Below are 14,914 nucleotides of genomic sequence, written 5' to 3'. Positions count from 1 at the left end.
GTCCTGTCTTTCTCCTCAGGTCAAAAGCACCCACTGAAAAGCCAGCCCCTCCCCACCGGGCCCTCAGCCCAGCTCTGGTCCTCAGCTCTCTGCTTGCAGGCGGGGCTCACCTGAGGGCACCCGCTGACAGATGCCCATAGGAACCGCTGGCCGCTGAGCTGCTTCGGGAGTTGTTGATGTAGGCCACTAGCGAGTTGGGTGAGGTGCGGATCATCCGCTGCAGATCCAGGCTGGCGTCTGAGAGTGGGGAGATGGACAGCGCCCGCTTGCGGCTCAGGCGGGGCGTCACCCGTGGGCTGGAGAAACGGGACACTGTGGGATAGTCAACACAAGACAGGTCAGCATCACCGGGGATGGGGGAGGGGGTGACAGGTGGGTGGGGGACAGGAAGAGCCTGTGAGGATGGTCTAATGGGAATCCTAGCTCTGCCGACTTTCCAGCCGTGGGCTCTTGGGCAAAGGATGTCACCTCTCGGCCTCAGTTTGTTGATCTGTAAAATGGACTGAGCAGCGCAGGGTGTGGTGAGGACTGCAGAAGTGCATGTAAGGTGTTTGGGCGAGTGAATATGAGCACTGAGCATAGTGTATTTACCACTGGGTGCAGAGACCAGGGCTGGAATCCAGCAATGCTTACCTCATGACAGGAGTGTGCACGAATCATAAGTGAGCAGTTCGGTGGCCGCTCACCAAGTTAACCCACCTGGGAAGCCAGCCCCAGGTCAAGAAACAGGGCTTGGCCAGTGTCCACAGGCCCCCTCCATCTTCCAGCCCAAGGGCAGCCGCTATCCTGGCTTCTAACACACAGCTTAGTGTTGCCTACTTTTGAGCTTTGTGTAAATGGAATTTTTAAATACTCTTTCATATCTGGCCTCCTTCATCCACATGGTCAGTTTGTAAGATTTCTCCATGCTACTGTGTGTGGCAGAAGCTCGCCTGTTCCCACTGCTACGGAGAATTCCATGGGGAAGAGAGTGAATGGAAGTAAGTGCTCCAAGGTCACGGGTCACGTTGTACCTGAAATCACCACTAAAATGCCCCTGATAGGGCATTTTCCAAGCAGAGGCCTGGATGGCGGCCCCCAGACTCTTCGCGATGTCTGGGCCTTTGGCTGTCTCTCCAGAGCCTGTTGGGCAGCCTGCTGTAACAGGGCAGGGAGGACACGAGGACATGGCAGCGAGAGGCATCCTGACACAGGCAGGTGCTCCTGCATACTGAGGTCCTCAGTTCTAAGGTTGCCTGAGGCTCTGGGAAGCTGTTGCTTTGAATGTGCACACCACATGCATGCAGGCACACATGTACGCAGGTGCACACACCACCCATGCATGCAAACACCTGTGTGCACCCACATGCAGACATGTGTACACATGCATATGCACACATATGTGTGGACACATGGCTATGCCCTCAGCCCTCACCAGCTGCTGTCACACACCTACATAACTGTGGAAGGGAAGAGGGCTTGCCCCGGATAAGAGTACCCCGTACCCCAGGACCAAAGGCTCTTCCACTGTGGTTCCAGACTGCTCCCCCTCACGGTGCCCCCATCAGGATTCTAGGTCTCTGCCCTGAACAAACGGTGGCCTAGAAATGGTCTGACAACACTGCTGGATGACTCTCCACAAGCCAAGCTTCCTGCCCTGTCCAGATCCCCCAGAGCCAGTCTCCTCTTTTTAAAGGGCTCTAATAGTGCTGACCACCAGGGCTGGCACGAGGTGTAAATTAGGCGAAGCATGAGAAGCACCTGGCCCATGGTAGGGCACAGTAAATGCTTGGGCCTGTCCTTGACTTTCTGGACACCTGTATGGAGCAGCCTTTTCTCATGTCCCGCTGGCCCCTGCCCACCCATCCTTTCCAGGCCTCTGGGTTCCCCATGGGCTGGTAGTGTCACCCATAAATGATGCTGGGGGTTGCTCAAGCACACCCATGTCTGTGCTTGGCTGTTCCTGGGCTTATGATAACTGCTTTCCTCCCTTCTGCCTGCTGAGACCCCTCCTGAGTGCCCCCTCCTCCAGGCAGGCTGCCCTGACTGCAGGGTCTGGCTCCGTGGGCCTCATGCTCACAGTCCACACGGCCTCTTGGTGGGTGCTCCCGAAGCTTTCCTGACGGCTTTGACCACTGAGCTTAGGGCCACTCTGAATCATGCACGTGGCAGTTCCTGATGTCTCCACAGCTGCAGGAGCACCGAGGGCAGGGGGTGATAGCCTATGAGCCTCTGAGCCCCCCACTCCATACCTACCAGCCCCCAAGAAGGCTGTGTGAGGGCAGAGCCCACACCCACCTGGGAACAAGCCACACGCCCTGGGATCCATGCTGGCCCCCCGGGGCAACCATGCCCGGCCCAGCCCCACATTTGGCTGCAATCCTGAGGAGACCTAGGGATCCCTGGGGAGGCTCTTTCCTGCCAGGCCACCAGGAGAAGCACCTCTCTAAGGCATGGAGAGGACAGAGGACATCCAGGACCATTGGGCTGAAAGGGGCTTCCAAGGTTTTCTCTCCTAACCGCCTCTTTCATGGGATGAGGGGAGTCTGAGGCCACAGAGGGGAGTAGACAGCCAGCAGCCTGGGATGAAGGGACTCTGGATAGAGGGATGGAGACCTGGACTGGAACAGTGGCCTGCAGTGGGGTGAAGTGGGGCCTGCACACTGCGTACCCTGGGCTGGAGCCATAAGTCAGCTGCATGACTTGGGGCAAATTGTTTTACCTGTCACAGACTTGGGATCATCAATGACGCCAGCATAAAACAAGTCCCTGCCAGCTCTGGGGTTGCTGTGACCCAGTGGGATGACGGATGGGGAGGTGGCCTGGGCACTCCAGAGTGGCTACAGTTGAGATGCTCATGTGACCCAGTACTTGGTATACTTTATTTTCAACAAGAAGCGTTAAGTGATGTTAGGAAAGCTCCCAGTTGAAAAAAAAAGTTGAGTTAATCAGAACATTCTTTTCTTCTGACATCCTTGTCAGCTAAACTTTATGCTTTCGCTGTTTATTCTATTGGGCTATGAAGACTGAGGCTTACAAATATTTTAGTAAGCAGAGCTACGGTGGGTACACAGAAGACGCTCCATAGTTGCTTCTGGGGATGCCTACTTGCTCTGACCCCACAGAGGGGCCAGGGCAGAGCAGGTAACTCACTCAGACAACTCCTCCTTTGTCTTACAGCAGGAAGGATCCTAGGCCACCTGCCTGAGGACAGAGAGAGGCAGGGAGGCCCATAGAGCAGGCTACTCCCCAGCCAGCTGTGAGGCTGCACTGCAAATGTGATCACCCACTCTAAATAGGGATCCTAGACGGCAAACAGGGGCATCCCGGCTGGAGTGTGCCCCTCTGCTGCAGCATCAGCACTCTGGCTGGAGTGTGTTCCTCTAGTGCAGCATCTGCTTCCTGGCTGGAGTGTGCTCCTCTGATGCAGTATCTGGATAAATGCCTGCTTCTGAATTCTTATGCAAATAATGACCCAGTGACGACGACCGTTTAGTGATGCTTAGACCCACTGACTCATTTAACAGCTACCACCATCCTCCAGGCAAACCAGATAAGCAGCAAAGCAACTATGCTTGAGAGGTCAGTGACTTGCTCAAGGTCACAGAGCTACAGAGGCAGGATTTGAACCCAGGTCCAAAGGAGCCCTGGTGTCTGGGCTTTCTAAGGACTCTGTGTCCTCTCTGTCCATCTTCAGAGAGGTCAGCAGAGGCCCAGGGCCAGGAGGACGTCCCGTCCCACAAACAGTTTTCGACCTCCCACTTTCAGTGGCTCTGAAGAGTGAGCCTTCTCAGAGCCAGCTGCCTCCTCGTCCTCTCCTCCTGTCTGCAAGGCAGCCCCAGTTCAGCACAGCCAGCCCCATACTCCTGCCCTGTGCCTGGACCAGCTCTTCCTACAGCACGTGCCTGCCACTTGCACAGTGGCAAAGCAGGAGACCTGGGAGTCGGCCTTCCCTCCTCCCCTCCACCACAATGGAGCCCACTTATGTGTGGGCTCGTGAACGCCTCTCAAAATCTCTCCTTTCAAACTCCACCCCCAGCACAGCCCACCACCTGCTTGGATCATTCTGGGGCCCTCGGCTAACAGCTGTCCAATCCACAGTGCTCACTGCAAAGACAGATTTTCAACTTGGAAATAGGATCATGTCCCTGCCCTCTCCCCAAAACTTTCCAAAAATCCCCACTGCTGTTACAAAGAAGGCCTGGCGGTGGCCCTGTGGAATGCCCTCACTCCAGCCACCAGGTCTCCTTCCAGCCCCTCCTCCATATCACCTGCACAGGGACTTGCACGTGCAGCCTCCTCTGCCTGCTCAGACCTCAGCCGAGTCATTACCTCCCTTGGGATGCCTTCCCTGACCTCCTGGAGTTGGGCAGATCTTCCCTACGCTCAGGCCTGTCTCTCCAAACAAGGGTGGGGGTGAGCTTTCATCCACTGTGTGGTTATCTGCTTGCTCCTGTCTTTCTCACCATGCATTAGGGACCCAAATCCTTTTTCCCACCTGACCATCCCCAACACTCGAATACGGCTGGCACAGCCATGAGCCCAGTGGGAGGTGCCAAGGGCTGACCCATGGCACAGACAGGACGTGTTGAGAAAGAACAGATTCACAGTCACCTAAAGACAGCACTTACTCAATGCTATCATCACATGCGCTAGGATTCCTCCAAACTTCAAAGTGGTAAGTAATTTAATCTTCACAACTGTCCCATAAAGAAGGGGCTGCTATGCTCATTTTACAGAAGACAAAACAAAGGACACTAAGTAACTTGCCCAAGGTACAGGGACACCAAAACCACCTGCCACAGGGCCTATGCCCAGGGTGCAGAGGAGGAGAGGTGTCTCAGGGTGCAGGGAGTATCACTGCAGGAAGGCACAGGGAGGGCCCCCTGCATGGGAGGGGGCCCCAGGTGGACACACACACACACACACACCTCACTTGGACACACACATACACACTCAGGTGGACACACACACACACACACACCCCAGGTGGAGACACACACACACACCCCAGGTGGACACACACACATACACCCCAGGTGGAGACAAACACACACACCCAGATGGACAGACACACACACCCCAGGTGGACACACACACACCCAGGTGGACACACACACACACCCTGGGTGGACAAATGCACTCCAGGTGGATGCACACACACGCCCAGGTGGACAGACACACACACTCACCCCAGGTGGACACACACACACACACCCCAGGTGGACACACACACACCCCAGGTGGACACACACACACACCCCAGGTGGAGACACACACACACCCCCAGGTGGAGACACACACACACCCCCCAGGTGGAGACACACACACCCCCCCCAGGTGGAGACACACACACCAGGTGAAACACACACACACACACCCCAGGTGGAGACACACACACCCCCCCCAGGTGGAGACACACACACCAGGTGAAGACACACACACACACACACCCCAGGTGGACACACACACACCCTAGGTGGACACACACACACACACACACACTCCAGGTGGAGACACACACACACACCCCAGGTGGAGACACACACACACCCCCCAGGTGGACACACACACACACACCCCAGGTGGACACACACACACCCCCCAGGTGGAGACACACACACACACCCCAGGTGGACACACACACACCCCCCAGGTGGAGACACACACACACACACCCCAGGTGGAGACACACACACACACAACCCCAGGTGGAGACACACACACACACACCCCAGGTGGAGACACACACACACACACCCCAGGTGGAGACACACACACACACACCCCAGGTGGAGACACACACACACACACCCCAGGTGGAGACACACACACACACACCCCAGGTGGAGACACACACACACACACCCCAGGTGGAGACACACACACATACCCCAGGTGGACACACACACCCCAGGTGGATGCGTGCTTGCACACACACACACACACACGATGCAGAGACACACAGCCTCTGCCACTGTCCCTGTCAAGCCTGTCACTTTGTGGCTTCCTTGGAGCACATTTACTTAGCTTTCCTGAGCCTCTCTTTCCCCATCTGTACAATCAGGGCAGTGTGGCTTGCTTTGCAGGGCTGTTGTGAAGACACACATAGAATGCCAAGAATAGTGCCTAAAACCCAGTGGGCATTCCAAAATGAAATTGCTAATGAATGTGGCTTCTTCAAGGGCTAGGGGGACTTTCCAAGGGGCACGGTGAGCCTCCAGTCAATAATGGAGTGAAGGGGAGCAAGTCTAGGAAAGATGATTGGGCCACGCAGCAACACAGCTGTCATTAGACATTCACTCATCGGCTTGCATTCGGCGTCCTCTCAGCTTCTGGGTTCTTATTTACTGAGTCCACTCCTTGTCAATCCTCACTTCAAAGGAAACTCAAAGAAAGATGCAGAAGTGAATTCTCTGAAAGGCTCCTATTACTTACAAACTGAGTGGCAAATGCGGTAATGTGAGGGGGAAAAACCATCTAACGTGATATAAAGTAAGAAACACACACATCTTCGTAACACATTTTTTAAAAAAGAATCTGCTGCTAATATTTGGATTCCCACTCTCTCGTGTGCCCCTAACAAGAGGAAACAGGCCAAATCTGACAGTGATATTCATCTCTGTTATCCCCACCTCTCATGGGAAATATGTTTATTAATGCACCTCTTCCCTTGATAAATTACTAAATAGAAAGAAAAGCCTGGCACTCATTTCCTGTGGTTTCTCCTGTGATTTATGACCGGGAACATGGAGTATTCATCTGTGGAGGCGCCTGTTTTAATGCTGGTCGGCCACGGGTGACTGGCCACCTGCCCACCCTCACCTGGGCGGACGCCGACACCACCTGCCTCTGGACTTTGCTTCACCCACTAGCGCTTTCTGTTGCTCATTCACGTTTATTCATTGATCCATCAGCCCCTCGTGCAGTGCTGAGAGCACACCAGGCATTGATTGCACATCATGGGGACTCCGGGCAGGGAAGCCTCTGACCCTGTCCTCATGGAGCTCACCGTGTAGGAGAGAGATGAAGACAGTACTCCGAGGCACCAGGCAGGATTTGCAAGGTGCCATCTAAGCAGGATTATTCTAGAGACTCCCAAGGTGCTCAGGAGGGAGATCATTGTTTTCCCTGAGGCAGTGGGAAGGGCAGGAGATGCAAGAACAGGCCCTGGATTCAGGCAGACCCAGGTCCCAACCCTGCTTGCACACTCTGAACTGGGTAGCTTTCAGCCAATCACTGGTTGTCTCATGCAGAAGATGGGCTACCAGCACCCACCCCAGGGGTGCTATGGGCTGACAGCCAATATATCATCTATACCTGTGGGTGGACTTCCATGGAGTCGGGGCTGGGGATCCCCCCAAGGCCTGTGTGCCCAGGAGCCTGGGCTGAGGGGCGGAGGAAAGAGCATCATCCTGGCACCGGGTCCCAGGAGGCTTCTCTGTGCCAGATGCCATCCTCAGCCCGGGGCTGGGTGATTTTAGGTTTGATGGAGACAGAGACAGGAACATCCCCCTCAGACAGGGATTAGGTTTTCCATTGCAGGAAAAAATACAAGGCCAGCAGGACGCAGCCTGGTGGTGGGGCTCGGGTACCCTGAACCCTCACTGGCTAAGATGTGTTCCCTGCATAGCCCAACTCCCTCATCCTGATATTTTCTGGCTTGCCGAGGAGATGCTCTAAGGAAATCTGGCCTGAGGACCTTAATGCTCCCACACCTAGCCATCCACAGCCCTCTCACCCCCTCTGATGGGGGAGTAGCAAGAGCAGAGAGGCTCAGAGTTGCCAGGACCACGGCCTAGCTAAGTGATGAACACAGAGAAACAGGCTGTGCTGCAGGCTCCTCAGCTGTGAGGCAGCTTCATGAAGCTGATGTGGCGGGACAGTCTGTGTGGGTTTACCAGATGACCCATAGACACTGCTTAGCCCGTGCCTGTACATAGCAGCTCCACCACCTCACGCAGGGACCTGCAGTGTGGCTTCCTTTGCCTCAGTTCCTCTTCCTGTCTCGGGCTAGGCCAGGGATCCCTGCCTGACCTGGGCCTCTGGCAGCCCCTCCACCAGCTCTTCCTGTCTCTCTGGGTTTGATCAATGTAATTGGTTTCTGAAAACCCCCCAGATCCACAGGCAGCATAAAGAACAGGCGTCAGAATGGAGGTGACATCCAAGCCAAATTAGTGTCAATATGACAATAAAATGCACGGCTTGGAGGAAGTATGAGCTGTAAACAGACAACATTTCAATCGGAAACATCTCAATCTTCTCAATGTGGTGGAGGGGGAAGGGGGTGGCTGTTCTGTTGTTAAATCACCAATATTCAACAGCATAACATGAGAAAGTTCCATTTTAGGGCCCGGGTGACAACCAGTGAATTCCCTGATCTCCAGGGAGCCGCTCAGCAGAATGATGACCTTGGTTCCCTGACTGGTTCTCTATCACCTTCCCATGCAGCAGCACTCCTGTCTTCCTGCTGTAAATCAGGACCCCTTTAAGAACAAGAGGAAATGGGCCTTCACCCACCACCGGGAGACCAGGGAGGGTGGGTTTTCATCAGAGCCTGGGAAATCCCTCTGTCCTGCTGGCACCCTGGCCTCAGTGCCCTGGGAGGAACGCAGGGCTTGGCTTTCCAATCCCCCAAGAGCCCTGTAGAGGCCTTTCTAGCTTCTGGCCTTTCTTCCACCACTGCAGTGTGTTCCCAAATAAATGTAGGGCCACACACAGCCCAGATGAGGTGACTTTAGGTTTGATGGAGACAGAGACAGGACCATCCTCCTCAGACAGGGATTAGGTTTTCCATTTCAGGAAAAAATACAAAGTTCCATCTTAAGAACCATTTATTTAACCCCAAAAGGTGAGTCTGTTAAAAGATATTATTAAATACACAATTATGCAGGTGGCACTCAGCTAAGGTAAAAATTGGGCTGGTGGTTTGCAAACAGGTGTACTGGGGACAAGGCCCTGCAGGATGAGGACTCGCATGGAGTTCCCACCCACTTCTCCCTGCTCACCCTCTTGCCTGGCAGAGCCCTCTCCACGCCTTGGCTGGACCTTCAAAACCTCCAGAAAGTTCTCTCCCCTACAGTGCTCCCTCCTCTGGGACCATGAAGGAAGGTGCTGAGAAAGGAGGCTGGGGTAGGAGGGGTGTCAGGTTAGACAGGCATTATTGGTCCCGCCCAGGAACTCACACAGGGCTGTGCTGGAACTCAGGTACCAGGAAGGCAGGGCTTGTGTGCTGCTCATGATGCATTGCGTCCCTAGACCTAGAACCGGGCCTGGTAAATAGAAGGTGCCCAATAAACACCTGCCGAATCAACCAGTATGTGTGCATGAGACACAGAGACAGGGAAAGGCAGAGAGAGAAGGCCTGTTCTCCTTGGCTGTCCAAGAGCTCTCCAGGCTCCCTGCGCCTGCACAGAGCTCACATGCTCAAGATGATGTGTATGGGGGCTTCCTGGTGTGAACACATATTCCTCAGAGAGAGCCAGGCCCCTTCCACAGGTCTCCTGAGCTGCACTGCTGGCGCCAGGGATGGCCCACACAATTTTCTCAGTGAGGATTTGAGCAAAAAGAAACCTAGTGGAAACGCTCATTCACATTCTCTGCTGTGTGGTCTGGAGCTTTCCGGGAGGGACCAGCACAGACCCATGGAGCAGGCACCCACCGAAAACACCTCCCCGGCTCCCATGGTTCACAGGAGGGGAGGAGCCGGGGGACACCCCAGAGACAGGTCCAGCCTCGGCAGCCTGGCTGAGTGCCCTGGTGTTGTGTTTAGCGTCTCTTAGAGACATAACGTGAGTAACCATCCACGCAGGCCTCGGAGCTAAATGGAAGGGCGGAAAGCATTTTTAAAAGGTGAAGTGAAGGTTCTGGTTCTAGTTGAAACTGGTTTTGGAAAAAATGTATTAAGTAGCAATAAAAACAGAAGATAATCCTGGACTACTCTGATTTTCTTGGATTGTAACTGACTGGGAACAAAGGGAAAGAAGTCATCTGCTCCTGAAATCCATGGATAAGAAAAATGCCCCCACCCCCACCCCATACTGGAGCCAGAGAAACTGATATCCCTGCTTAGGCGGACTCTGGAATCTGGTGATGCGTCCCCGCTACCCCCACGTCCTGAAGCCAGATGTGTTCCCAAGGTGGAGGTGGAGAAAGCACGGCGGGTGGGGTGTGATGAGTTAACCAGCAGCTGCTGGAGGGCTGGGATCTCTCGGCCCACTGCTGAGCTCACCTCTGTGCTCCTCTGCTGCTTCCCAGAGATGCTCAGCCGCAAGGGCTGCCAAATGCTGAGTGCCCGGAAGGCAAAGTCGCTCCCCAGCCCCTTCCAGTCCCCTGTGAGCCAACAGCTATGTTCCTTGAGTGCTTCCTTCCTTAGCTGGAGTGCATCTTTCCATTCCAGGGTCTTTTCTAAGTGCCATTAACTCATTCACTCACTCACCCAACAAACACAGAGGACCTGCTCCTTGCCAGATGTGTCCCAGACCTGACGGGGCGGGCCATCTGGCCATATGTAAGAAGTCCCAGCCAGTTCCAGTTGGGGGCACCTTGGGTCCCGCTAGTGCAGTGGAGCTAGTTGGTGGCTTGAAAGGCCTGGGGCTGGATTCTTGTGGGGTCTCAGGAGAAGGCCTAGGGCACCGTGCACAGGACTCTGTGCAGGAATGAGCTCAGGGAGGTATCTGGGGACCTGCAGGTGGGGCAGCGCATGGCAAGACCAGTGTGCAGTGGAGAGAGACGAGCTGGAGAGGAAGGCCTCTGGACGGGGGTTCTAAAGTCTGAATTTTATCCTGAGGGGGCTAGAAGTGGCAGGGGATGAGCACAGGATGGTGGAGAGGATAAAGATGGGGATGCTGGATGAGCAGCAGCCATGGAGCAGTGCTACGAGGGCGATATGTCACTGGCTGGCCCAGGAGGGTGACACGCCACTCTTGGAGGCCTGAGGGACAGGATGGGATGGATGGGAGATGGCAAGGCAAAGGTCTGGGAGAACCTGGGGCCTGGGCTTAGGCAGCAGGTGGACAGAGCTGCCTACAATGAAGATACAGAATCCTGCAAGAGGGAGTGGATTTAAAGAGGGAAAGGTATACTGGTGGAAAGAGACCTGCACCAGCATTATTCCAGCATCTGCTAGATGCCAGGCTCACATGTGCCATCTCAGTCAATGTGTTTAATCCACACAGCTCGCAGGGCTTGGGATTGCCACTCCACACCCCTTCAGTCCTGTCACCACCTCTGAGCCCAGCTACCACGGGGAGGACACCGTGCAGCCAGGCCTGACCCAGGCCTGCCCTGGAGCTCACTGTACTACTTCTCCCTCTGGCTCTGGCCCAGCTGCTCTGGGCTGAGCTCAAGTCCACCTGGCCTGGCTGGCCCTCTCTGGGGCCAGGGCTCATGGCTGGTCAGGTGCATGTGCTGCTGAAAACTGCACCCCAGGGAAGGGCAGATGGTGCTTGTAACAAACAGAGCAAGGCCTGGGTCAAGCCGCTAGATGCTGGGAGCCCATTTGCTCATCTTAAAGTAAGGAGCATATTTCTACCCGCAGAAGGTGGCTAAGGGAGTTACATGGAAGAATGTGTGTAAAAGCACAGAACAGAGGCAGTCTGCATTCCAATTCACTGTCTCTCACATGTGCACGTACACACGCGTGCACACACACACACACACTCACACACACAGCAGACGCTCATGCTGCAAATCACTGGATGGCTTCTGGCTGCCTGGCTTAGCCTTTCCTGCCCTGTGGGGACACCTGCCTCATCTTACCTCTCTTGGCCATGGTTTCTCTGCCTCATCCACTTTCCTATTGGCCTGGTGCCACCCTCTGGCCCTTGGAAGAAGAGTCCTGCTTGGCGGAAGCTGACATTTGGGTGTGGCAATTTGCACATGATCCTTCATGCACTCGGTTGCTGCTGTTTGGTTTCTAATATTGGCAAGGAGTGTGTCTAGCACACAACTTTCTCTCAACACCTCTGACACCTCACTGTGGCTCGTGGGAGCACTGTGTAGGGCTGCTGAGAGGAGAGGGGAACAGAGCACATGGATGTGTGTGTACTCAGCGGGACGTCAATGTCCTACAGAGCTGACAGGTGTTGTTGAACATCTGGATGGTGTGCTTAATTCTGGACTAAACACCATGCTGGGAAAGGCAAGGAAGAATGGGACCCAATTCTGGTGGCATCACTGAGGCATGTTACGGCCTCCCACCAGGGCCTGGAGAGGACCACATCCACGAGAGGCCAGCCTCGGAGGTCGGCCGCCCTCTTCTCAGCAAAACTCTTCCTGGGAAGCAGGAGATGTTCAAGATAGCTGAGGAGCCATGTGAGGTGGTTGCTGTAAGTATGAGGTGGGCCAGGCAGAGTGAAGTAGCAGCCGGAGGAGGGAGCTGTCCCAGTGACTGAGGGGTGCAGGGGAAAGGGAAGGAGGAGGCTTCCAGAGAGACTTCCTGGAGGAGGCAAGATGTCAGCCAGGCCTTAGAGAAGTGAAGGGCTCCCCTGGAACAGAGCCCTGCGGGAGGGTCCGGGTGACCAAGGCAGCAGCCCACCCTGAGTCTCATGGCCCTGCCTGGTCCCATGTGATTTCCCACCAGCCCACCCCAACCTGCTACAGGCTGCATGGCCCTGCAGGCACCAGGGCTGCCCCTGCAGGACGGTCGCCCTGCAGGCTTCTGTCTCCTAGCCATGGGCTATCAGGGAGTGAAAACGCTGCCCCAGGCAGGGCTTGGGGAGGCTGGCTCTGCAGGAGGTGCCTGCCTGTCCCCTGCGGTGGCTTCCAGCTCTACTGGCTGCCCTGCCTCCCTGTGTGCCGCTGGCCAGGGCTCCAGGACCTGCAGGCGGAGTGGCACTGACTGGGGGATGGGAGGGGGCGCTGAGCCTTCCACCCCCTCCACTATTCCTTGAGACGGGCTCCATGCTGACCCCAGGCTCATGGTCCGAGGGTCACAGGTGTCCCTGTGAAAGCAGCTGTGAGGATGGCATTTGGTGGGTGGGAAGGACTTGGTGTCTAACAGGCACCAAAAGCTTCATCTACCCAGGATACCTGACTTCCCTCCCTTCTAAGACGGCCCCACCTATAGCCTCCCAGCTCAGTTACTACTCCATCCTTCAAATGCTCAGGCCCGAGACCCTGCGGTCAACTTCAACTCCCTTTCTTTCTTTCAACTCTACATTCTAGCTGGGAGCACATCCTGTGGTTATACCTTCACGGTCTTCCCAAGACCTGGCCCCTTCTCCCCACCTCTACCAACTGGACCTCCTGCCTCCATCTTGCCCCCAAATCAATTCTCACATCAGCATGTAAGGAGATTCCTTCTGTGAGTCAGTCAGCTCTCTTTTATCCTCTGCCCAGCCTCATCTCCAGTGAAAGCCAGTCTCTTCCGAGGTGCACTGGCTGGCAAGACCCCGCCTGGAAACTCTGGCCTCACCCCCACTCCCACCCCTCACTGCCGGCACTGGCTCCTGGCTGTTTCTTGAGCTCGGTGGGCCCACTGCTGCCTCAGGCCCTTTGCACTGCAGTTTCCTCTGCCTGGAGCACTCACTCCCCAGATTTCAACTTCCCAGTGAGGCTTCCTCTGACTTCCCCATTCCAAACTGCACCCCACTCACCCAGCGCTAGCTCCCCCACCCCTGCTTTGTTTCCCCAGTTCATTTGTAATTGGCTACTTTCATATGTAATTCCTAGAGCTGCTTAGCATCTGTTTCTCCACATCGCACTGTAAGTTCCAGCTTCGTTTGCTGTGGTGTCTGCGATGCTTACAACGCCTCCTGGCCTGTGGTGACTCAGTAAGTGTTGTCCAAAGATTCAGTGCCTGTGGACAGCCATCCTGGAAGGCATTGGGGTACAGCCCGACCTCTCCTTAAGGGCCCTTGTCCCCAAAAGAAACAGTGAGTGACCTTCTCAGCCTCAAGAGGAGATCTGCTAGCCCCATCCTCAGCCCCTCGGGGCCAGCACTCACCGTCTACGGGGTTGAGGTAGTCGTGGAGATGGGGTGCGCTGGCAGCACCCCCGCTCTGCATCAGCAGGTCCCCATAGGGCGTGGGGTGGCCTGCCACGAGGGTCATCTGGTGGTAATAGTCTGAGGGGGTGGTGCCTGGAGCAGGAAGGCCAAACAGTCCCCTCTCCTGAAGGTGCTCCTTGGCCACTGTGGGCAGAGGGGAGAGAAAGAAGCCATCAGAACCTGGCACTGGCTGCACCTTCTCCTGCCAAAAAAAAAAAAAAAAAGCAGAGAGAAATGCACACCTGGTGTGGGGGGTTCTCTCCTCGGCAGTTTCCCCCACTGCCCCACTGTTTGTGCTGGGCCTGGGCTTGGCCAGCATGAGCTGCGGTGTTGCTGCTGAAGGAGGCCAGACCCCGATCTCCGTACTCCCCCTTTTCATTAGATTCATTAACAATCTGTCCCTCCTCTGCCTCCATGCCCCTCAGAATCCCGGAGCCCCAGGCCAACAGGATCCATAGTCCAGCAGAGTCTTCAAAGTTAAAAGAAGGTGCAAACAGAGGCACTTCGGCGGCACGCGGCTGGGCCAGATCAGTCTGTGCCTGAACATTCAGGGTGACATGGCTGCCGGGGCGCCAGGCCTGGCCAGATAAAGCTCCTGGTCTGCACACATCCTTATCCCTGCAGCGCAGAGCCTTGGGGCTGTCTGCTTCAACCCTGAGGTCAGCCCTGCCCAGGGCTTAGGAAAAGAGGCAGCGAGGATGAAATTCAGAGCATCTGAGGGAGGCTGGCCCTCAGCAAGGTGGTGTCAGGAAACGAACGGGTGCTTGGAAATCTAGCACCCCCATCGAGAGCCCACAGGTGTGCAAAGAGGAGAGTCTGAATCTAGGAAGCAAGCTCCTAACCACTGTGCACTATGGCCTCTCTGTTAGCAGTCTCGACAAATTCCAAAAGAGCTCTCTTATGCGCTTGGCAGAGAGAGGAGACCAGGCCATGGAAGCTGCCATC

General features: G+C 55.4%; 1 protein-coding gene across 1 annotated transcript in view; it reads right to left on the bottom strand.

The window, feature by feature from the left end:
- GLI2 (GLI family zinc finger 2) overlaps positions 1–14,914 on the bottom strand; it is a 256,360-nt gene that overhangs the window by 23,714 nt on the left and 217,732 nt on the right. Inside the window, exons 5-6 of the mRNA XM_030801294.1 lie at positions 13,928–14,113; positions 111–312 (exon numbers count right to left, since the gene is read on the bottom strand). Of these exons, the coding sequence (XP_030657154.1) occupies positions 111–312; positions 13,928–14,113 (388 nt within the window). The remainder of the gene's footprint in view (positions 1–110; positions 313–13,927; positions 14,114–14,914) is intronic.

This window comes from Nomascus leucogenys, chromosome 20 (assembly GCF_006542625.1).
Source record: "Nomascus leucogenys isolate Asia chromosome 20, Asia_NLE_v1, whole genome shotgun sequence".
Lineage (NCBI taxonomy): Eukaryota > Metazoa > Chordata > Mammalia > Primates > Hylobatidae > Nomascus > Nomascus leucogenys.
This window is presented reverse-complemented; position numbering and strand designations above follow the sequence as displayed.